Here is a 26,155-nt window from a genome sequence, read left to right as displayed (position 1 = left end):
GCCTTAGTGCCCAATTTTGCACTTTTTTCCACAGTTTTTTTTACCTTCATTTTTGATTTCGATTCTAGAATTTCCTTTTCTTCTTTGTAGAATTCGCCATTTTCTTGTAAAAATTCTTTAAGGTACAGACATTCTTCTGGAAATGAAACGTCCAAGTCTGAAGGGTACATTTTTAACAGATGGTTTGCCTTCTCTTTTAAGGTGGTGTTTTCCACTTCATTCAAACTCCACAAAAAGCAGAAAGAGTCCCTTAGGCTCAAATAAACTTCTTTCCTTCTCTCCAGATGGCTTTTAAGTGTGTCAATTGCGCTGTAATAAGAATTTACGAGAAATTCTTTCCGTCCATCAAACTCTGTTTACCCCTCTTTACTTTCACCAAAAGGTACCTTCAACTTCTTTTTCCTAGTTTTATCTTTCTTATAACTCTCACTGTCACAGATGGTCTTTGCTTTAATTTCAAAATTGGAAAATTCTTCTTCATTTCTCAAGGCTGTTAAGAACGATTCTAGAGAATACAACACCACCGTTTGTTCTAAGTCCACGTCCTCACCCTGAAGCTTTTCACTAACATCTTTAAACTTTGTTAGAACTTCATTCCAAAAACAAGTCATCAAAGCCATTTCTAAGGATTTTAGTCTTTCTGATAGCTGTTTTGCCTCAAATCGGGTTTCCTTGTTTTCTTCTTCATTTGCACTGATCTCTTCTAACGCTGTGATAGTTGGTTTATAGGATCTGTACAGGGATTTACTTGCATCAGCTCGAGCACTCCAACGAGTCTTTGAGAGTGTCTTCATTGTAAGTGCGTCTTTTTCATAGTAAGATAATAAAATTTCCCACCTCTTAGTTGAGGAATGGAAAAAATTATACAATTGCTGTTCCACAGCGAAAAATTCAACGGAATTTTGGCTACTACCAGCAGTTGCAGAGCCTACAAGCTGCAATGAATGGCCTGCACAAGGAACATACATAGCAAGTGGATTTAGCATTTTAATTCTGTTTTGTAGCCCTTTATAGCAGCCTGACATGTTGCTTGCATTGTCGTAGCTCTGGCCCCTACAGTCATTTATATTTAACTCTAGGGATTCAAGCGTGGAAATAACAGCTTTTTCCATGTCTTCACCTTTGTGTCCACTATTGGGTATGAAAGTTAAAAAACGTTCCTTCGGTGAACCATCATGTGAAACATAACGAACTACAAACGTTAGTTGATCCACATTTGCCACATCTGGCGTGGAGTCGACAATAATTGAAAAATACTTTGACATTTGGATTTCTGTTATGATTTTAGCTTTTATGTGGTCTGCTATAATTGTAACAAATTCATTTACCGTTGTAGAGGATAAGTACGATGGCACTCCCCTGCCTTTGTTTCCGAATCGGGCAACATGATCAGCCATAAAAGGGTCGAATTTGCACAACAGTTCAATACACCCCAAAAAGTTCCCATTTTTGTTTGAACCTATAACTTCGTTTTCGCCATGAAAAGGAAGTCCTCGAGAAGATAAAAATTTTACGACTTCTATTATTCTGAGCAACACATTTTTCCAATATTGCACTTCTTCTTGATACTGCAACATCAGGTGTTTATCAACTCTGTTCGAAATATTACTTCGGGCTAAATATTTGCTAAGACATTGTCTGTGTTCAGTGTTGTTGTCGTGGTCATGCACAATGTGAGAGTTTTTCCAGTCATTAAAACCAACACTTCCCAAGGCGGTAGTTCCGCCATAAAGTTTACAAGGAGCACAGTAAACACGACCAGTTGATTTTGAGTAAATTAGGTAACACCTTTTAACTACTTCTCCATTGACAAGTTTTTTGTAAAATAAATTCTTACTTAAAAACCGTTTTTGGTCTGAATATTGCCTAGCAGATTTTGAAAAGTCTACATCGTCATTCTGAGTGATCCCATGTATTGCAATATGTTCACGAAGGTCTTCATTTATTTTCCACAAAGCCGGATCATCAAAATGTTTTTCAATTTCCTCATTATTGTTATCAATATCAATTACCTTGATTTGTTGAGGAGAGTTCTCTTGTAGATGGTCCTCAAACGATTGGAAAAGTGTCCAAGGTTCCGAAGTGGAGGAAGACGCCAACACAGGTGCCACAGCAGGGGGGAAAGGCGAAGGCGCCGTCAGTGCCGGTACTGATTCACACTGATTCACTGATGTGGACGCCAACACAGGTGCGACAGCAGGGGGGGAAGGCAAAGGCGCCGTCAGTGCCGGTACTGATTCACACTGATTCACTGATGTGGACGCCAACACAGGTGCCACAGCAGGGGGGGAAGGCGAAGGCGCCGTCAGTGCCGGTACTGATTCACACTGATTCACTGATGTGGACGCCAACACAGGTGCCACAGCAGGGGGGGAAGGCGAAGGCGCCGTCAGTGCCGGTACTGATTCACACTGATTCACTGATACTGACACTGATTCACAGTCGCTTTGTAATGTCGTTTTTGGTTGATTAAAAAACGTATACAGTTTGGGACATTTACTTATGATTGTTTCTTCCCGCACATTACGTTCCCGGGCTCTTTTCCGGTACTCCGCGCCACTTGGTTTTTTCTTGTCACTCATTACTCATTAAACATGAACAAAGTACGCCACGCCGCAACTAAACATATCAATATCACAAAGTACACACGTCAGATCACAGACACAGTCGCACGGTCGTCACTAACCAAAACAAACATACATACTACTGTACTGACTCTGACTGACACTGATCGTTTGTTTAGGATTTATTTGCCAAAAAACAGGTGTGGCATCCGGGGAAATCTAGGGATTATTAAGCGCCCTGCCTACAAACTTGAAAGGATGTTGCGCAGAACAACGTTTGTAGGCGGTTGCGCATATGTCGAGGAGAGGTTGGCAGTGGCAGTGGCAGGGGCGTTTCGTGAGGGAGGGGTGGTTTGTGGGGGGGGGGGGGGGCGGCGCCAGTCGCTGTCGTGTCACCACGGTGTTCACATCGCTCGCACCGTACTCATTTCCTATCTGCGCCCTGCGCCGTGCGCGAATCCTTTTTTTGAATAAAACATTTTTTACGCCCCTGGTCCCAACTTTAAGTCTTAGCTGTCTGGCGCCCCCCTAAAATACTTGGCTGACTGGCGCCCTAGGCTACAGCCTAATTAGCCTAACGGGTAATCAGGCCCTGGGTGAAGCCAGCAACTTCAAGTTTGGTAAGTACTTCCTCTAAGAAATAGCCATGTTCTTGTTGAGTTTTCCCCCAAACAATTACATCGTCCATGTGCACAAGTACATTAATTTGACCTTTAAGGGTTCGATTCACACATTACTGGAACACTTCTGGTACAGATGTTATTCCAAAGGGTAGTTTCAGAAATTTAAAGCGTCCAAATGGTGTTAGGAACATTGTCGAATCTTGGGATTCTTCGTCCAATGTGATCTGCCAGAATCCATTATTAACATCCAATTTAGAATAGCATTTTGCTTCTGAGATTTGGGCAAATGTTATGTCGATGGGTTGAATAGGATAGTATCTTTGTTTGACGCATCTGTTTAATTTAGTAAGATCCACACAAATTTGAACTTTGTTAGAGTAATTCTTTGGTACAACAACCATTGGAGAACACCAGTCTGTGGCATTATGTACCTCAGCAATCACCCCCATTGACACCATTCTTTCAAGCTCTTCTTTAGTAGATTCCCAAAGAGGAAGAGGAATCCGACGAGGTGTGTTGATTGCAAATGGATTGGCGTTATTTTTCATTTCTACTTTGTATTTGACATCAATGGAACCTAAGCCTTCAAACAATTTAGGGTGTCTGTCATACCAGTCATTACAGGATGGCTGTATTTCATTGATTTGAGCAAGTAACTGCAAACTTTTTATTGCAGGTTTACCTAGAAGTGGCTGGGAAGTGCCCTTAGAAACGTATATAGTCTCATTTCATATCAGTATTTTTTATCTTTTTGGTAGCCTAAGGTGTCCAAAATTCTTATCTCCTGCGAGACGCGTTTCACATTAATTACAATGCATCTTCAGTCGCTGTCACAGGTCTCAACATTGCCCACAGAAGTGGTTGTCACAATTTACAAAACATTTGACACAGTTCACGAAACACATAGTTATATACAGTTTTACAACCATGGTCACACACGTACTGTACATCAAGCGAGCGGGAGAAGACATGCGATACCGCACAAGGTTGTAGGCCTACTGGTCATTCCTCCCTTATCTTGTCTTAATCAGCTGTTGTGTTATCCGTGGTAACCTCTTCCCCCTCTAGTCTACTGTACAGACGATAGGTAACTTTATCAGAAAAGTCTTCTTTAACATTTAATAAGCTATGTTTATCCATTGAAGTGACCTTTTTGAAAATAAAATACCCCTCCCATATTTTCGACCTTTGAGCATTATCACAGGCTTTTAGCACATTTAGCGATTTATCAAAACTTATAATGTGGGAAGGATGTTCTTTCAGGTGTTGGGCAACTTTGGACGTGGGATTTTTTTGGTTTCGGGCGTTATGCTCCTTAAAACGTTGTTTGAAAGATCTATTAGTTTGTCCAATATATTCTTTATCACAATCATCTCCATCATTGCATTTAATAAGATAAACCCCCTTGTCAATACTATGTTTTTCTTTTTCTTTTTGTTTCATACCAATATTCCTGCTTATTTTATATCCCGGCATATCTCATTTCATGTTTTGTGATTATGTGATAGTTTGACAGTAGCAGTTCCCAAAATTGACAGAGCTTGGCCATTTGCGCAACTAAATGTTTTGCATATGTGGGTTGAGCTTGATTTTCTTGTTCAATTTAATGCCGGAAGGCAAAATCGTTACATCTGCACCTGTTTAAATTTTGAAAAGAACAGGTTAAACATCTTTCCCTTTGAGTTTCTTTTCAGAGTTAGTCAGGAAAACGTTTGGTAGGTCTTATCATTCTGCCTCTTTATGATTGTTTTATTGCAGCTTTTTGATTGGGAGTAGTTGATCGTGAAAAAGGTTTTGTTTAACCTCTATGGTTATTTAATTAATATTTAACCATATGTTTTATTTACTTTCTGTAATGATATTGTCTTGTATTTTTGTCTTGATTAAAACAGTGTAGTTTCTTTTGATCATTTAATTTTTATCTAAATAAGAAATAGAACATGGCGCAGTCGAATAAAGAACCTGTATCACTGAACATTAAGCCTCCTGAAGCCTTTTCCTTCAATCCTCACGACTGGAAGACTCGCTTTGAGAGGTATTATTCCCTTAGCAATTTAGGTCTACATTCTGGTAAGCATCAGATTGACATGCTTATCTACTTGTATGGGGAAAAGGGAGAGGATAACTTAATTCATTCAGGTTAAACAACTAGGCCTAATTACATTCTAGAGGTTTTGCTGAATTTTTTTTATAAAACAACTATTAAATTACTGTTTTTAAGGATGTTATGAAATTTGTCTGATAATCTTTGTGCTGCTAAAATATGGTGATATTTGTCCAGATGATGTTGTTGCTTTTTTATTCATGGGGTAAAAACATAATTCACCGTTACCTACATTAGATTCTTTTGATCCACCACTATGTACGCAGACGCTAGCGACATATTGCTTTCATTGACATCACAAAACATTACAAAGAAAGAATGATAATTGTTAGGAGTTGCAAGACTGTGGCAGACTGGCTGTTTTACTTTTGATTCCATCAAGGCGCACTAGATATACAGGACGTACTGCTCCCCCGACACTTCAGGCGCCACATCACAACTGAGGGGGCAGACAATCCTTGGTCTTTTGGAAACATCTCCTTTGTGTGAGTGCAACACCATGTTTGTCTATATACTGTCTGACCATGACATTTGTGCTGTTTGCCTAATGCATTGTGTTTAAAATTGTGTGAATTATGCCTTACAAGAGTTGCATCCCAGGCAGTAAAAGTGACTAAAACCCAGGACAGCATGTTACTATTTTTTCATTCCCCAAAGATTCAACAAGAGCATGGCTTAGAGATATACAGGGTGACTCAAAGGAACCGGATGTTTTTTAAATAAGTAGTACACAGTAGGTAGTCAAAAGGAATAAAATGGTTTTACTACTGTACATAGTGAGGTAAATATTTGCCATTTGTTGCCAAACAGTCATTTTTTGAAAATGAAGTCACGCATATGGCGGCCATGTACTTCTCTACAAATGTTCATTCTAGTCAGACAATCATCTGAAACTCGGGTCAGGAGGTCTTGTGCAATGCCATTGATCCCTTCTGTGATTGCCAACTTCAAATCCTCTAGAGTGTGTGGTTTGTGAGCATAAACACGCTCCTTAAGAAAACCCCAAAGGAAGCTAAGCCTTCCTTTGGCCACATACAGCTGATGTGGCTAACTTAAAAGTTGTTTTGAGATTTTGTTCCTACATTTTTAATGAGTTTGATATATTTTCAGAGTGTTTTAGTGATTTTGAATGTAATTTCAGTTAAATCTTCCAAATGATATGCCAAATTCTATGTTTTATACAAGTACTAAAAACAAAGGGATTGGGTTATTTAAATCAATGTGGGAATCATCAATCCAACATATAAACATATGTCCCGTATTAAAACAAACGGGAAGCCCCTACTTACTTAATATTCGTCAATTTGATGAAGAAATTAGGTTTTGCCTGGAAAAATTGAATTTAAGTATTGAATTTATCGAATCAAAACCCAAGATACTGCGAGAAATCTTACGAGACTTAGAGTATTAAAATTGGTGTAAACTTCCATACAAAGGGAATGGGGTGGTTCTTTTTAAAGAATGTAATAAGATCAATAAAAATTTGGCTAGAGGTTGTGGCCTCACAGTAGCTGAGTTCAAACAATACTTGAAAATGGTCGGAGACGTTATTCCTCTTAGAAGTCTTCATGGGAGATCCAGGGACGGGAACCAGTACAGGCATTGTCCTGTATCTGAGAAATTTATTCTTGAAACTCTTGCCCACCTCCTTGGAAAGTGCCCATTTAGTAGTCTTCTACAGAATACCCGCCACCATACGATCAGAAAAATCATAGCTGATCAATTCAGAAAGAAAAGTTACGAGGTCTATGAATAGGTCACAGAAGAAGAGGGCTCTGTGAGGCGGAGTGACATCATTGTTATAGACAAGGGGAAAGATTTTGGTCTCATTATAGACCCAACAGTTCGTCTTGAGACAAATGAAAATCAGCCACAGGAAGTCCATGAAGAAAAAGTAAATATTTATAAGAAAACTATCCCCTATTATTCGGAAAAATATAAAATATCTAAATTTGAAGTATATGGACTACTCATTGGATCAAGAGGAACAATTTCTCAACAAGTTGAGAAATTTTTGAAGAAATTCAATTTGGAAAATCAAGTGCTATATTTAATATCTTTAACAGCCATATAATTTTCTATTAATTTGATAAGAAACCACCTATATAACAATTATCATAATTAGGATTAAGCAAACTTGCAAAATTTCATGTCATATTATTCTTTGTTCTACAGCAGACTACAATGTGTAGTAAGATTTCAATTTTTAAAATAAATTTGAATTTATACACACAGCTGGACAAGTCAGGTGACCTTGGCGGCCACGGTATGTCACCAAAGCGAGAAATCACCTTGTTAGGAAACATTTGCCTCAAGACTCTCATTGATTGGTCTGCAGTGTGGGCTGTAGCACCGTCCTGTTGAAAATAAACCCTTCTTCGGTTTATTTGACGGAGAAATGTGTTCAACATGTGGACATAGCGTTGAGAGTTCACTGTCACGATTACACCATTTTCCTCAAAAAAATACGGCCCAATAACACAGGAATGAGATACCGCACACCAAACTGTAACCTTGGGAGAGTGTAGAGGTTTTTCATGAATGTTACGGGGATTCTGACTGGACCAGTAACGGAAGTTTTGTTTGTTTACCGAGCCATTAAGGTGGAAGTGGGATTTGTCACTCATTAACAATATCATGTTCGGCTCGTTGTTAAACAATATTTGCATTTGCGATGCAAAGTTTACTCGTTTATTATAGTCAGTCACTTTAAGTTCCTGCACTACCTGTATTTTATAAGGATGGTACTTAAGATCTTTCCGAAGAATTCTCCTTACCGAATGGCGGTTCATTTTCAGCTCTTGAGCATGTTTTTGCGCAGACCTGCTTGGACTCCTTATCAATGCTTCTCTTACTCTGGCGATGTTTACGGGTGTTCTCAAAGTTCTCACAAGGCCTGGTGGTTTCTTTCTTGTTATATTCCCAGTTGTTCGGAACCCTGAAACCCATCTTAATAATGTTTTTCGGCTTGGAACCGTTCCATGGCGTTCAAAATAAAATGTCGACGAAATTCCCGCTGGGTTTTCACGACGGATTCACCATTTTGGACAAAAGTATCGTATGCGAAAACACGATGGTCTACGGTCCATTGGGCCATTTCAACAAAAATGGCAAGCCTCACTGAATGTTATGACAGAACCTCAATCTTCCTACCACGTGCGACAACAATGGAACAGCTGGTTAAAAAACGTCCGGTTCCTCTGTGTCACCCTGTACGTGGGAGGGACTATAAAATAAATAAATCAAGGAGTCACTTTCTTATTATTTTACCATGATAGATAGGGAAAATAAAAAATATCCCTATGACCTTATTCTAAACTAGTGGCCTGTAGGGGCCACAGCCCTTAACTTAGACTACAATAAAAATAAACTATATATAAAAATACAAATACTTGAAATATGTTTTTAAAATTATAAATTTTATGTTATCAATGATATCAATATCAATGTATGTTACTTAAAATTAACAGTGTTTCTTGTTTTATATCTTGGTTTTCCTTCCGTTGGAGTCGTATATTAGTTGCTTCTGATGAGTCAATGAAATACAATTGTCCATATGAAGGTAACTCCCCATTTCGCGGTAGTAAGTCAGAAATATATCTATGAATTTGTCCCTGAATTTTAAAACAGTAAGGCCCATTTCCCAGAATCTCTTTTTGTGTAGCGGAAAGCGACGCAAAAGCCATTGCACTGTTGTATTGCCTTATGTTTTTTATGAAGCTAGAATCATGTAAAAACTGTTCTTTTGGTTCGTAATTTACTTGGGGTTGTGGCATGTTAATGAGTCCATTGTGGCAACATGAGTTGAAATGTTTATTTGTGGCCTCCTCTGTGAAGTAAGTGCGCCACAATACATGCAAGTGCTGTTAAGAGGACGAAGATTGTGAGAAACAACACTCAACTCATTTTCCAGCCTTCTTCTGAAGGAAGGTTGTAACCCAGCTTGTGCATTTCTTTCATAGTTAGGCCTTAAATTACGTTCTCTTTCAGCATTTCTTGTGTCAGTTGAATTCCTGGATACTCTTCCACGTCTTCCCCTACCCTATCTAGTTACTTCACTCATAATAAAAACGGAAAACCAAAAAATTAAACAAATGCATTTCATTTCAAAACATTGTTTAACAACATTGACTTTCAGAATAAATTTAAACATAGCAAATAAATAAGTAACAGCTGATTAGAATGCAGACGTTTTTCAATTCCCATGCTTTTCTTATGGTGGATATTTTATGTTATATCTTGTTTTCTGGTAACTTTATGGGAATTCTGCTATTTTTCCCGAGTCCCTGGGGTCAAGACCTTTAATTTAAGACCCCTACCACTTTTCTGCGACTTACCAGACGTCCACAATTTTCTGTTCCTAAACGACATGGTATATTAGATGAGGTCAATACTTCAGTATGATAATATTTTTGTTGGGCATCACTCACCTTATTGAAGTCACGAGAACGTAGTCCTTGTCATGTCACAATCATACACAGTTCATTGCACATAAAAATATACAAAAATAAAAATAAAAATTAAATCCAAATTTAAAATATCAGACAAAAGTTCTCAACACCGACGTTTCGCCGCACCAAAATCAACGTGCGGCGAAACGTCGGTGTTGAGAACTTTTGTCTGATATTTTAAATTTGGATTTAATTTTAATTTTTATTTTTGTATATTTTTATGTGCAATGAACTGTGTATGATTGTGACATGACAAGGACTACGTTCTCGTGACTTCAATAAGGTGAGTGATGCCCAACAAAAATATTATCATACACAATTTTCTGGTAAAAATTTTGTCTTACAGAATTATATATAAGGATAAATTAATTACTGGTTTGAATGTATTTGAAGTTATGATTGGTGAAAGGTATGAAAATACCTTTTCAAGGTGTAAGTGTCAGAGAAATGTACTCATGTCAGAGATGTATTATGTTCTCGACAGTACAGATTTTGAGGTGTTTCTTTATTGAGGTAAAGATCTAATGCCATTGTTCAAGAAATGCTTATTTACAATCTGTAATTTGACCAAATAATTATAGCAAAATGAACAAGCAACGGATAATTGAGGAAAGGAAGAAATGCACAAAAAAGTGAAAGCTAGGATAAGCTTAGTAATAAAAGTTGAACGAAGACTGTTTTACACTGATTAATTATAAGTTGAGACTGAAATCGGTAACTATTTTTACTTTCTTCCCCTATTTTCTGACCTAAGTAAAGTATTGTTTTTACCTGACTAGCTTAGCTTTAATCTATCTGATTTTACAACTAAAAATCGTGATTTTTCTATTCAATATTTTTATTTTTGAACTTGGTATCGTTTTATAGAGAATTAAAAATTCTAAATAAAAGTGTTCTTGAATTTTTTTTATAAAAATCAGCCATATTTTAGTAATTTATGTTTAAAGATTTTAAATGGCCGCCATTTTGTAAATTTAAACAAAATTACACTATTTTTTTTACTGTCTCTTGACATGTTGAAGAATAAAGATTGTTTGCCTTGAATGAGTAGGCTTTATTTAACACAATTCAAGTAATGGAATTCATAAGTAAGAGTTAAATCTAGAGAATGAAATAATGATTACAAACATTCAACATAAACAAATAAAATAACAATGTCCAACAACAGCTGGGAATATTTTCTATCACATTCTTCCCCGCTAATATAATTTAAAGTCTTTAAGGTGAGAAGGTAGTTTCTTCTGTCTTGAGCTTCGTCTGTGTGATTGTGTTTCATCAGTCCTTAAGGTTTGTAGAGGCTCTTGAGTTGCAGATTCTTCTATCACCTCTGCATCGGGATGAGACACATCCTGGGTCTCGTCTACTAAGTTTACATTGCTATTAAGTTCCATTGTGTGGTTCTCCGGTGTTGATTCATCATCAAAATCTGTTCTCTCAGCTTGTTTTCCACAAGGAGCTAAGTTGCGTGTAGACACTGTTGTCTCACGCCCATCTGGCAATCGTACATGAGCGTAATCAGAGTTTCCTTCCAGCAATGTCACCTCCTGCACTATTGGTTCATACTTAGAGTTTCTGATAGGACGTCTCATCAACACTTTTCCAGGAGTCATCAACCAGGTTGTTGTGGAAACACCATTTTATGATCTTCTGGGATGTCCAAACATTCGTTCATGTGGCGTACAATTCGTGGCAGTACAAAGCAAGGATCGGATAGAGTGAAGAGCTTCATCCAGAACTAATTCCCACTTTGTCACGTCAAGTTGATAGTTCTTAAGGGCAAGTTCTACTGTTCTCCAGATTATACCATTATATCTCTCAACCTGGCCATTACACTGAGGGTTGTAAGCAGTAGTCCGACTAGAAGCAATGTCGTTTAAAGCGAGAAACTCCTTTAGTTCTTTTGAAAGAAAAGAAGATCCCTGATCGGAGTGAATGTAGCTAGGAGTACCGAACAATGAAAATAACTGTTTCAGTTTGCAAATAACAGTCGAAGAGGACATATCAGGACAGGGGTACGCAAATGGAAATCGTGAGTACTCATCAATGATTCTTAGCATATACCGATTTCTTGTAGAAGAGGGAAGAGGACCCTTAAAATTCAGGCTAAGACGTTCAAACGGTGATGTTGCTTTTATTAATTTTCCATCATGTTTGAAGAATCTTGGTTTTACTTCAGAACATACCTTACAGGAAGCAGTCTTCTTACCTCATCAAGGGAGTATGGTAAATTTTTGCTTCTTATCCAATGATACATACGAGTTTCACCAGGATGACACATTCTTTCATGATATTGATGAAGTCTGTTCATTTTGTCGCTCATCGAGCACACTCGTGATAGAGAGTCAGCAGCTACATTCAGTTTACCAGGTCTATAAACAATATCATAACTATAGCTTGATAGTTCTAGTCTCCACCTCATGATTTTGTCATTCTTAATTTTCCCCGATATCTTAGAGTTGAACATGAAAGAGACAGACTTCTGGTCTGTTATTAGTTTGAAATGTCTGCCTAGCAAATAGTGTCTCCATTTTCGTACTGACTCCACGATTGCATATGCTTCCTTTTCAACCGAACTGTGCTTTAGTTCACTATGAGACAGACCTCTTGAGAAAAAAGGCTACAGGTTTTCCTTCCTGGGTCAGTGTTGCTGCTATTACAGTGTCAGATGCATCAGTCTCAACAGTGAAGGGTAGATCAGGATTTATGGGACTCATTGAGGCATTTTCAATCTCTTGTTTCAGTTCATTAAATGCCTTTATAGCCGTTGCGGATAAAGGGAAAGAGCTGGTTGTCAGAACTTTAATCTTTTCAGAAAATCGTGGGACATATCTTGAGAAATGGGAAAACATTCCTACTGCCCTTCTTAGGGATGATGCGTTTGTGGGCAAGGGGAAATTCTTTAGAGGTAAAAGCCGATCAGAATCTGGCTTAATGGTTTTGTTGCTTATTGTATATCCAAGGAGACTAATAGATTTCATTGAAAAAGAACATTTATTTTCATTAATAGTCAAGTTATACTTGCTAGCAGCGTTCATCAGCCTGTTTAGGTTCCTATCATGCTCCTCTTGTGTTTTACCACATACTGTTATGTCATCTAAATAAGCAAATGTGTCATTAAGATTTTCTGCCCTGATTATGCCATCAATAACTCTCTGGAATGCAGCAACTCCATTTGTCACCCCAAAAGGAATTCTGGTAAATTGATACAGCTGACCACATGCTTCAAAAGCTGTAAAAGGCTTATCTTCAGCCTTGATCGGTATTTGATGGTAAGCGCTTTTTAAATCAATGGCACTAAACACTTCATAGTTAGCAACTTTATTGACAATTTCTTCAAGATTTGGGATTGGATAAGCATTGAGATGACACAATAAATGTATGTGCAAAGTTTGGTTTCCGTAGCTTGAATAATTCTTGAGATATAAATTGTTTTGTAAAAAAAAAAAAACTAAATGGCAGCTAGCGGCTAAAGGAAATTTGTTTCGACCTATGTTAATATGAACCTTTTTGTTTAGATTGATTAGTACTATCAGCTCCTGAAGTTTGTAACACCCATTTATGAACACCCTGTAGATAGATAGATATGTACTAATGAAGAAGCAAAGTAAGGTGTACTTTAAGACCTATTGTATGCATTACATGATACTGTTATTGTGTAATTTTGGCGATACCTACCTACACCTGGTATATTTTTAAACTTAAAATTTAGTAAATATGAGGTAACTTTCATATCTAATGAAAAAAATTAGTTTATCAATTTCTTTACCACCAGTAATGCACTTTAACAACAGATAGGAGCTTTCATATAATATGTTAAGTAAGCGCAATTTACAAACCACTACAATCTTATTCCATTAAAATAAAATTATTTCTGACTTCATCGGTAAATTAAATAAGATTTTCTATTACTACCTGATTTAAATACAACCATAGTATAGCCTCTTAAGAAGCGAGATATAAAGCATTTAACTAAGTAATGAGCAAATGTAAATTGTGATTGTCATGAATAAGGAGAATGAGGGAGTTTCTCATTCCAGTTTCCTCCTGCATGTTGGCAAACTAACCTCCCCTTTCTGAGAAATCCTCTGTGGCAGTTTCGGTATTTATAATCCACTCAAAAATACCCTTATAATCCTTCATAATTGCTGTGGCAGTTTCAGTATGGATTATGATCATAAAACGTCATGGCAGTTTTGTAAGCCCAAAGGACTCTACCCAGAGGAACCTGTAGTTGCTCTGTATTCTAGTAGCTTAAGAGTTGGATCTTAGTACTAGATGACAATGTTTTTAGAGTATGGACTACTTTAATGACATCACTATTTTCCTGATGACCGCCTTTAATTGTTTTGAAACCGAAATTATCTGCAGCTTGGTTCAGAAACGATTTCTCATGTCTGCTAGAAATGTATCAAATAGTTCATCTGGCTCTTGTGATTTTGAACTAAATTTTGCTCTTCCGAATATAACGTTTCTTTTCCCAATGAATATATCCTTAAAAGCTTTGTCACAGATTCAAATGAGGCTTCATCATCTCCTGAGAGGTGTGCTGTTGTTAGGATATCTTCAGAATCGGATACCCATGATATCCCATGCAATATATCAGGCAACATACCAGTTTTTTCAGGTTGATTATTAAATTCAGTCCTAATACAATTCTGAATCTTTAAAATCTCTTGTACCATGTTTCCCAATGTTCAGGATGTTTGAAATCAACAGGTTGTGGAGGCTAAAACATGACTTCTGAAGTTCTATTTTGGTGAAGTCTTGGTTTTAGATTAATTAATGCTTCTGAATATTGATTTGATTTACTTCTGGTTGACTTTTTGTTTCTTGGCCTTGTAAAGAAATTAGACCGCTGCCAACATGTCGAATTATGAGATTAATTATGAGATTGAATAAGATTTTACAGACTTGTATTCTGAATGAAATTATTTAAAAAACTGAATTAAAAGTAAACATAAAACCACAGCCGATGCTAATATGATTAAAATTAAGTGAATTATAAGAAATAACAACATATGACACTTACTCTAACACACCCGATAAAAAGATAGGGCATTTGCCAGGAATTATTAAAGAAATTGACAGGAAAGCAGGCTTACCTTTAAATAAGTCCATAGAGACACATAAAATAAACCACAAAAGTAGAACACTGACCACTTTTTCAACCACTGGAGGAATGGCAATGGCAGAAGCAATTTGGTTTACTATTATTTAAGCTGGTTTACCTTATTTAAAGGTAAGCCTGCTTTCCTGTCTATTTCCTTAATTACTCTAACACACCCTGTTTTATTAACAATATAAATAGGTTAACATACCTTACGTCGTCAATCCTAAAATTAGTTCATTGAAATGTCAACAGACAGGAGTCGGTTAGTGTCTGTCACCGCGGTACTTAAGGCCGGCTGCACATTCATTTTTGTAAATAGTTTGTGTCCTTGTTTATATATGTTAAATGACAAATGTACTATTGTGTATTGACGACGACAAGATGTCCCAATATTTTTAAGAGGCAAGATGCTCGACAGTGAAACCACTAATGTTTAAAAAATAGTCGCCATAGACTAATTTTAGAATTGACGACGTAAGGTATGTTAACATATTTATTGTTTATATTGTCAATAATCAATCCTGGAGGCAATGATGAATCCAACTGTTTTATTACTAGAAACATTTAAAATCTGACTTTTTCTTAATATTATCAAACAAATTTATTTATATCTTATTTTCAGCAACATTTTAAAACCTTAAACATTGATTGTGTTATTAAAATACATATAATAGTACACAAGCCAATGGACTGCAATTTTGTTATTTTGTAATAATATAAAAACCATTGAAACTGAGTTTGAAAAATAATGAAAACTTGATATAGAATCTTGCTGAATTTGTGGATCAATCAAAAACAGTGATTGAATTTATGTTATATTTGGCTTGATACAGTCTAACCTTCATATAACGAACCTCAATAAAACAAATTCCTTGATATAACCAATTTTTTTTTAATCCCCTAGAACTCTCCATAAAACACAATGTATATTTTACTTCTACATAACGAACAAACCATATCAACGACCTTGATTTAACGAATTTTTCATGATCCCGGATAAAAATAAGACACCTCAATATAACGAATTTATCATTGTCAGAACCTCTACATAGTAGGGGTCTGCGGTGCACCGAAAAAGTCGGTCTGGTACAGTACAAGCTTAATTACCGTCATCGGTTCGGTACAGCATTTTACGCGGTACAAATTCCGTTTGGTACAGCCTATTATAATAATAAATTACTTATCATAGTCAGAGGTGGTTGGTTCTGAGCACATAAAAGTCTTATCAGATGTTTGTTTACGATCTTCATAATTTATTACTAGGGTGATGATGCAATAAAAAACCCATTAGCAGTCCCAAATCCATTAACATTTTATCAAGACAATAATTGTTGTATTCAAGTACTTCCAAGAACTGTTGAGTTATATCACTTTTATTCCTTTACGGCTTTCCCCAATTCTATTTTATCATAAAAATAATAGTTTTATGATGACTGTAAATGTTATCTCTAACTCAGTCAGTATTTTCGTGAATATTCAATTTGCCGCTGGCCATTGCCTACTGCCTTAAAACTGTTTATGGGTTCATATTAAAGTCGTTACTAATCTACAATCTTATTTTATAAGTTAAGATATTTGTTATGGATAATTTATCTTTCTATTGATGAAACCACAAGCGTAGTAGTTGTTGTTTGCATATTTTTTTCCGTTATGCAAGCCTACTCGGTCTTAAATTAATGTCATTGCATGTTCTGTATATTGTCTTATATTTTTGGATGTGGCTGTTAAGGTTGAAATGTTTTTTGTTTCTTAGATTTTTTTATTGTGTTGAAGGTACTTTATGCAATCTAAATCTTATGAACTAGAATTATGATAGTGATTTTGCTACCCTCATTGTAACCTACTCAATTTATATAGGCCATCTTAAATAATTAGGTCTAGGCCTGGGTCTTTTGACTCTTTAGAAGATCCTTAAAATATACTAAGAAAATTGGATTGAGTCTGAGTTAATGAACTAATGATTGATATGTTGTGTGGATGTTAACATTGTAAATGAAAAGACAATAATATTACTCTGTGGTAATCCAAATTTTAGTGTAAGAAAAAAACTTTGCAAAAGATGTATCCATCTTATAATTAGTTTTCAAGCTGATAAAAAAGATGCTAATTGCTATTACTTCATCATAACATCCTTTTTTTCATTGTCATCTGTTGAATGTGAATAGCTGTCAACTACACTGTTTTTGTACTGAATGCTTTTATATGTTTTTAAAAGTTTAAAAAACAACTAGACATTGTATTGGTTGGAAATAATTGTTATCATGGCTATTCAAAGTATCTCAGAGTAAAATAGGTAAAGCCTTTATCTTAACTGTGATTTTTCTAGACACAATCCTCGAAGGAGTAAAATGTTTTAATAATGTGTGGTACAGAATTGTTGTTAGAAAACCATGAATGTAGGATACTATCCATTTTCATAGTAATGTCAATGTATTAAAATTAAAAATAATGGTTCAAATACAGATCTGAGAAGAAAACCGCAAAAATACGGGTAGCCGCGTACCGTACCGATTTTTTACCGAGAACCGAGGTACAAAATATTGTACCGTACCGACCTTAAATTTTCTGTACCGCAGACCCCTACTACATAGCGAATTTAACCTCTACTTAACGAATTGTCTGTGTCTCTCCCTCGATACAACGAACCCCCCACCCCCATTATTGTTTTTGAAAAATCAGTTTCTTCATAAAATGAAATGGAAAGGTGACGTCAACGCTTGCGCTAACATTCGTCTGCTCCGTTTTACACATCCCGGCCCGTCTGCTGTCATCGCTGCATTCGCGCTATATGTTCAACTGAGAACTGATTTCATTCAATGAGGACTGATGACGACGTAATGTGTAGTAAGCTGTGATTGGGTGATTAAAAGTAAGTAAATATGGTGAATTGTAAAATTTTTGGATGAAGAGAAACCTTAGAAAGAAAAAAGAATAGAAGAACAAAGCACATTCCTTTTACGAGTGTTTTTAGCGAATTTCCCTTTAGGGAAGTAGCTATTACCGTAGGTGGCACGGTAAGACCTAGACCAGGGACCGATTTACTTTTTCATTTTGATGTTACCAGAGGCCAAAAACACTATTCATTCAAATTTTTATATATGTATATATATATAAAAATATATATATATACGTCCGTGAACGCGATAACTTGAGTAATTCCGATTTTGATGAAATTTGGTTTAAAGGTGTAAAGCGAGATAAACTTGAATTAGTTCGCGAACCAGCATGATCGGACCATGGGAACAGGGCTTTACGGGGGGTTTTATGGGGTAAAAATTGGTTTTTCTCACTTTTGACCCTCAAAACACAAAATTTCCCAATTTTTTCTTAGACCTTTTTAAAAAACTTAAAAAAACAAATAATTTAGTATATAAAAGTATTTTTGTTCGATTATTAGTAACGGAGAAAGTTTAAAAAATTGTAAAATTAAAATTCCCATGTTATTCTTATGGAGAATATTGTCAAATGTTGTAGTTTGCTTGTTTATGAATATATTTTGATCAAACTTGGCAAATTTATTTATTTTGTACTAAGCTATCAATATTTTACTCAAAAACAATCTTTATTAGTTTCCTTGTAGCAGCAAACCTAGGTACTCGTTAAACCTAATGTTATTAAAATATATTTAACTGAAAATCAATTCAGATAAATGGAAATTCGCTTAGTCGGCAGGTTTGCTGCGGCGGGGGTATTATTATCTTTAAGTTGGCTATGATTATACACTTAAAACGACTTATCTAATATTTTTATTATTTTCAATATGATTTGTTTAAACTAAGGCAACACCAATGCTATAGTTGATGATTATTACAGTATTGACATTCCTCTGTTGTGATTTAAAGCAGTACTGTAGCACTGTAGCCTAGGAGGATTAAACATTAAGGAGAGGACACGCTGTAGTTTCGTTGAAGCCAGCGTACTGGGGAGGGGGGAGGCAGCGCTACTCTCCCGCCCCCTCTCATTCTGCGTTGTATGGAAGATTACTGGAAGATTTGGTAACAGAAATATGATTATTTAAAAATTAGACTTCATCATGCTACGAAAATTAAAAAGTTAAATTCTAACCATAATATTAGCAACCTATTAAGAGGAAAGTCATATTTATGAACCAATAGTACGTTCAAAGGTGAGTAATTTACACAAGGATGACTTATTTTTTTGGAATTCGTTGTCCTTGTTTTTATTTTTTGCCATACTTGTATTGTGTATTATTTATAATACTCTAACCAGAGCGCGGGACTCCGGTACATGGGGTCCCGGGTTCAAATCCCACCATATCACCAATGGATTTTACTGTTTATAAATTAAAACTGAAATCATGAGTAGTACTGTATGTGTACTTGAACATTTTCTTAAAGAGAAATAAAATAAGTTTTAATCCTTTAAAAGAATGATAAACGCACTTTGGCGGTTACAAGACGCGATGATTGTTGAACATTTACACTTTTTACTCGAAGTTTCTTTAGGTAAACAGATCAAATATAGTTCAATATGATATTTAAAAAATCAAGAATTTGATTGCCAAGAAATTGATTTACTTTTTATGATTGTAATTTAATTGTAACGGCTGTTGATGTAAAAAAAGTTATAGCGGCTTTGCATTTTTTCTTAACTTTGGCTATTTAAAATCACCTGCCTAGCACATAAATGACTTAAAACTAGTAAAAAATTATATTAACAAATCGAGAAAACTATGAAAAGCAAATTTAAAATGTATTTCATCACCCGAATTAAAATTTTCATTTTAACCTATTATTAGTAAGATTGTTTTATAAACTGGAAAAATTTGAAAAAACTTTATAGTAATTATTTTTCTAAATACCACTTTTAAATGTAGGTAAATATATATTTTTTATTTCGAGAAACTCTTAAGGAACACGAATAAATTGTTAATTTGTGTAGATACATCATATTTTTATCAAAAACGTAATTAAAGTAATCGTATGTTCAAAGTCCAGGTCAATTCTTTCAACTTTGATCTTCAATAATAAATAATAAATAATATTTTTTATAGGAATGATTGACACTGTTCGATAGGAAATTTAATTTACTTTAAGAATGCCATCGGTGAATAACACAGGTGTTTTAGTTTAGCGGCAATTTTAATTCAAAACAGCGCGCGTCGCGTTTTTCCCTATCTCTCCCATGTTATAGCCGAGGCTTTTTGCCACTCTACGGCTCCGCGTGCCCCTCTAATGTTCTGCTAAAGCTGGCTTCACCGCAACACGTGTATTCCTATTCGCGTGCCCTCTCCTTAATGTTTAATCCTCCTAGACTGTAGCCTACCGGCCTATCACGAGCAGTAGCTTACAAAACTCTAAACTGTTTTGTTTTGTTCTTTACGTGGTTTATTGCTATAAAATACAGTGTTTGGCTAGGTTTTAGGTGGGTTAGAGTAAGCTGTGATTTTAAACATACAGTTTGTAACCGTAACCTGTACCAAGGTCCATAACTAGAAATGTCATGATTGCGCAATATTAAAGATCCCTTCCCTTTAGTACCCCGGATAATCGGGGTTCTACTTTAAAATGTAAACACTGTTCACTGTAAAGTATTGTAGCCTATGCTACTTTAATTGTGTTTTAATGAGGCCATTGAGGTCCAATCCCGACCTATATTGACTGATGCTGGTTCTGAACCTCGACTTAGCGAAATTCCTGCAAACCTAACCCCAATATAACGAACCTCGTTTTAACGAAATCCTTGATATAACAAATATTTAGTTCGGTCCCTTCAGATTAGTTATACTGAGGTTGGACTGTACCAAGGAACCAATTTTGTTATATACCTCATACCACTGTGTTGTGACCTTACCACAAAGAATGAGCAGAGCAGCAAAAGAAGCAGCTGCCAAGGAGGTAGTCATCTCCCACACAGTGAGAAACCCTAGAGGCGGGATGCAGGCTCCCAGAAAAGTACAGAACTGAAACAATAATAGAGCTTCTGAACTTTCCGGCCAGTTCCACAAAAGAGATCCAAACACTTATTTTGTTCATAAAAAGACTCATAGCTGACTCCTTAAGGCTTGTGCGATTCCTCCCTAAATTTCTTGTTTGTTCCAAATAAGATAGCATTTAAAGGATTTTTTACTACTGATTTTTGTACCACCATGCTAGTGGTAAGTAAAATCTTGAATTTACTTTTAGTTCACAACTGCCAAAACCTGAGAGCCCATTTTATAATTGCAAATGTATTATACTCAAGCCAAACTTGACTCATTAACTGAAGGTATTTCTATGATTTACAAATGGAGTACTGAGGTAAGTTGGGCATAGAAATCAAATGTTTGTTGAAATGTAATGATCTTTGACTAAAATTATTCATATTTTCACTGATTAAGACAATACGAGTAATGTTAGCGTACAATGATTTCAAAAATGGCTCCAATCATTTCCTCTAAATTATTAGAAATATCTTAATTTCAGGCTAAAAACAATATCCATGCAAGCCTCTGTTCTGGAAAATTTTGATTTTCATTAAAAACTTAAAATTAAATTTTAATATTTTTAACATTGGTCTTATGGATGGCCAAGTAGCCATGACAGTTTTATGAAAATGTAAATAAATGAATTGTAACAAACATTTTTAACACAATAATTAATAAATTACTTAATACAGTCAAAATGAAAAGGACACTCCTATGAATACTATTAGTCGTTGGTTATTTAAAATACACTTGAGGTGTTTTACAAAGCACTGGGATAATTATTACTACTGTTCAAAATCATAGTGCATTTATTTAACCATAAAAAAAAAATATGCACTAAGGTTGAACTAAAAGTCTTGAAGAAAAGCCAAGGACATTTTTTAGTTTTTGGCGATGTTCTGCCGGAATGTTGCTTGATTGACGATCCGACGGATTATAAGATAGAAACGGTACGGATCATAAACAAACCAAATGACCCAAAAATAAACACGTCTATATTATTGTTTGAATGCTACAGTAAAAAAAAAACGGCCAAAACAGATGCAGAGGTTATTAGTATTAGATTTTATCCAGTGACGTAATTCTTTTATGTTTTTGATCCACACTGTTTCTGTTCTATTAATTGTGGTCGATTCCATTGTTGTGACATTTCCCGATCCCGATGACTACATGTCGCAACCATAGAGCACATACTATTTGCAACTTGCAACAAAGCTGGTTAACAGATGTTAAATACTATCACGAGTTTGTTATTGAACTTTATTGAAGAAATTTTCAGTTTTAATTGTTCGTCTGTATGGAAATTTTTTATTAGAAATTATTATTATTATTAAATTAGAATGAAAAGAGGATGTCTACCATGTAAGTGAAATTGGCTTTACAGCTTAATTAAACGTGGCAAAATTGAAAATTAAGATGATTTACACGTAAGACAAAGTAGGTATGGTATAAGTTTTAATAGGTTAACTATCGTTCTAATTAATTGATTTATTTTAATATATAATATCCCTATTTGTATTATTTAGACTTATTCTAAATGCGATTCAGTAAAAAACTAATCCCTTCACATTCGTGTACATCATATGATCTAGAATCTAAAGCATAAAGTAAAGGCAATGACTTTTTTTGTCTCTCAAGCCCTCAAATTTAGCCTTTGGAACTTAAACTACATTATCCAGCCAAAACCTTATCTTAGAGTAATCAGAGAGTTTATTTGCAGTTTTTTCTAACCATTTTCCCTTTATATGTTTCAAACTATATTAATAAGAGTAGATTTATCAGTAAAATTTATTAGTTTTTAATAAAAATTAAATTTCCTTAGGCCTTGAATAAAACTGTACGATGTGTCTAACGGCTTAGTCAATTAATTGGTAAAGAAAACCCGTTGTCAACTATAGGTCAATAAACTATAAAATATGAGATTACCAACTATCATAAAATCACGTCTTGTACAATGGCTCAGCTTTAAAAATAACAATATGCAATGAAACTGTTTTTAAATGCAGTTTTTTTTTTAATTTGGTATTTTTTGCTGTGTCAATAATGTGTGTTTATTTAAGCCTACAATGGTGTTCAATGACTTGAGACAACAAGGTCATGCACAAAATGTTGTGCAAATGGCACCAATACTTTAGCATCATAAAATGTTATTACAGTATATCATTTGTTTTATTACATATTTTAGACTGTACTTCATAATATCAAGGAAATTGTACATACGAAGGCCTAAGTTTTATTATTTTAACGTCTAGAACAAATTAAATACCACCAGCAATGCTCGGTCCCCTGGTACTAATCAAATAAATAAGAAGGGGAAAAAATTGGCTTACATCAATTAGCTCATAAATAGGGATGGTCAAGTCTCGAAATTTCGGGAAATTTTCGGGAAATTTTAAATCTCGTTACACGACACGAGATTTCTTTTTGGCCGAGATTTTTATCGAGACGAGAATAAAAAAAAATTAAAAAAATTAAAAACGCCTGCAGAAAGTCAATGCAATACCCGCAATACAGGAAAATTCTCACATCAATTTCACTCTACATAAGAGAAGTCATTAACCTGAGGAGCGTGTTGTAGTTGCGTTTCCTTTGCGAAGGCGTTCTTATTTAACTAATTCTTTAAATGTAAATATTACTTTAATTATTTTAATAATATTACTTTAATAACATTTGAGAAGTTTTGTTAAGTGTAAGCAGTGTGAGGAATGTTTTATTACTATAAAAAGTCAAAACAAGTAATTATTTTATAAAAATTAATATTGCTTTTATTTTATGATTTATTTTATTTTAGGATAAGTTGAACTCTATCCTAACTGATATCACTATGTTTCCTAATCGTAGGCATTTTTAATAAGTTAGGCGTGATTAATAAAAAAATGTTATGCTGATGTTTTTTAATAAAAGATTGTAAATATTCTTGCCTATTATCATTATTTTTGTATTTAAACAGTCATCTAACAATGTTACAAAATCAGGTAAAAATTTTGAACGTGCATTTCCCGTTGTGTATGAGAAGGGAAATCCCGTCTCGATCTCGTCTCGAAATTTTATGAGAAATAAAAAATCTTGTCTCGTCTCGTCTCGAACTAAAAATCCAATCTCGTCCATCCCTACTCATAAATAATACCTTATTCACAGTGTTGGGAAGTAGCGCGCTACAAGTAGCGACGCTACAGTAGCGCGCTACTTTTTTTGTAGCGTTAGCTGTAGCTACGCTACTTTTAAGATTTTGTAGCTTTAGCTGTAGCTAGCTACATTTTTAAAGTAGTTGTAGCGGAATTTTAGCTACTTTTCTCGCTACATTAACATTGTTTGAGATAGTGATTTTTATCATAACCTCAACCTTACGTGAAACCTTTCAAACTGAGATTTTCAAAAAAATTAGGCCCACTTTCTTGGCTTCATACAGCTGGTTGCAGCCGTTTCATTCCCTATACAATGTTGTGTGGACATGGAGGCCATTAAATGAGTGTTATCCACATTTTTGGCTCTCATTTCCTTAATTTACTACTCTATGATTACTGTCAGATTAAATAAAATCGCTAGATGCAGTAGGGATGTTGCGATACCACTGTCTTTCCGATATTTGGTATCGATACCGTATCGCAAAAAAGTATCGATACCGGCTCAGTATCGGAACCAAAGTATCGATACCATCAGTATCGTATCCATTCGATACCAGTGACGTCATATTCCGATTGTCTGATCTTTGATTAGTTCACTCGCTCCAGTACAGTACAGCCAATATAAAATGTTTATTCGAGCTGCTAAGACCTACCTACTTAATTATGTAAAAAATTGATAAAATTAAAATTAACCAAACATAGCCAACCTTTATTTTCAATGTTACCTACCTTAAAGTTATAAGTTCAAGTATCTGTGGTTTAAGCCTATATTATTTAGGCCTATCTTTAAAAAAACAGTTTTATTACATTACCAACGCATACACACACATTTGTGTTTACAATCAGCCTAAACTTTAACAAGCCTAACTTTAGGTGCCATCTTTTTAATTTATTTGATGTTTAATAGTCCATGGTTTCATTTTATTTGCCTAACACAACGTTGCTAACATTGATGTGTTATAAAAATAACTCTGCAACCAAACCCTTAAGTTTTACCATTGAAGTAAAACCATTGACTATATATACCTACAGTACTGTAGGTATATATAGTCAATGGTTTTACTTATAGTTCTATGAATGAATAGTGAATCATAATTTACACAAACCACATATCAGACAAGCTAAACAAAACAAAATTAAATATTTAATTGGGTTGAAGTCTGTTTCTTTTAGCGAATTTCCCATAACTTATAGGGAATAAGCTATTACCGTAGTACTCGTGGTAAGACCTGGACCCGAGACCGATTAAATTTTTCATTTTGAGGTCCCTAGAGGCCAAAAACACCATCCGTTCAAATTCATATATATATATATATATTAAGATATATATTTATATATATATATATGTGTCCGTTAGCGCGATAACTCGAGCAAAAATGATCCGATTTTGATGAAATTTGGTACAAACGTGTAAACCTACGTTTATTCGAACGAGTTCGCGATCCAGCATAATCGGACCATGGGAACGGGGGTTTATGGGGGGTTTTATGGGGTAAAAATGGGTTTTTCCCATTTTTGAACCTAAAAACAAAAAATTTTGCGATTTCTTTCTAAACCATTTTGTAGAGCTTAAAAAAAGAAATAATTTAGTATATTGAAGTGATGTTGTATGCCTAATGGTCACGGAGAAAATTCAAAAATAGTGTAATTAAAAATTCCCATGTTATTCTTATGGAGAAAATGAAAATTGTTGTAGTTTACTTGTTTATGGGTATATATTGATAAAATTTGGCAAATTTATTTATTTCATCCTACTATTGACGTATGGTCAAAAAACACTTTTTACCTTCCCCGTAGCAGCAAACCTAAGCACTCGTTAAATCTAATGTTATTTAAATAGGGAATAATATGTCTTAATTATGGAAATATTTTAGTAAAAATGTAATCAGACGAGTTGAAATTCGCTTAGTCTGCAGTTTTGCTGCGGCGGGGGTATTTTGGGTGACTGTTGCTCCAGCCTTGTAAAACAACCGCTCAGAAGGCACGAGCGTAGCCATTTTACTCAGATTTGTCAGAAATGACATTCCGATACTTACGATACGATACTGGCCTCTTGGTATCGATACCACGTAAATATCGGAACAACCGATACCGATACGATACCAGCAGTATCGCAATAAAAGTATCGATACCTACTGGTATCGATAGTATCGCAACATCCCTAGATGCAGACGACTTTTAAACGTTACCGGTGGGCGGTGACGGTGACAAGAGAAGCTATTGAATGCTTGCAAGTGATTGACAGGGAAATT

General features: G+C 35.2%; 1 protein-coding gene across 2 annotated transcripts in view; it reads right to left on the bottom strand.

The window, feature by feature from the left end:
- The window catches only part of LOC128983149 (protein O-mannosyl-transferase 2), a 196,600-nt gene that overhangs the window by 103,546 nt on the left and 66,899 nt on the right, over positions 1-26,155 (bottom strand). For both annotated transcript variants that reach the window (XM_054402324.1, XM_054402325.1), the window contains exon 5: positions 20,667-20,775. In XM_054402324.1, coding sequence (XP_054258299.1) covers positions 20,667-20,775 — 109 coding nt within the window. The remainder of the gene's footprint in view (positions 1-20,666; positions 20,776-26,155) is intronic.

Source organism: Macrosteles quadrilineatus, unplaced genomic scaffold (genome assembly GCF_028750875.1).
Source record: "Macrosteles quadrilineatus isolate MER2022 unplaced genomic scaffold, UCM_ALF_1.0 Scaffold_1__1_contigs__length_201487025, whole genome shotgun sequence".
Taxonomy (NCBI): domain Eukaryota; kingdom Metazoa; phylum Arthropoda; class Insecta; order Hemiptera; family Cicadellidae; genus Macrosteles; species Macrosteles quadrilineatus.
The sequence above is the reverse complement of the archived record's forward strand: the minus strand, read 5'-3'. Positions and strand labels throughout refer to the sequence as shown.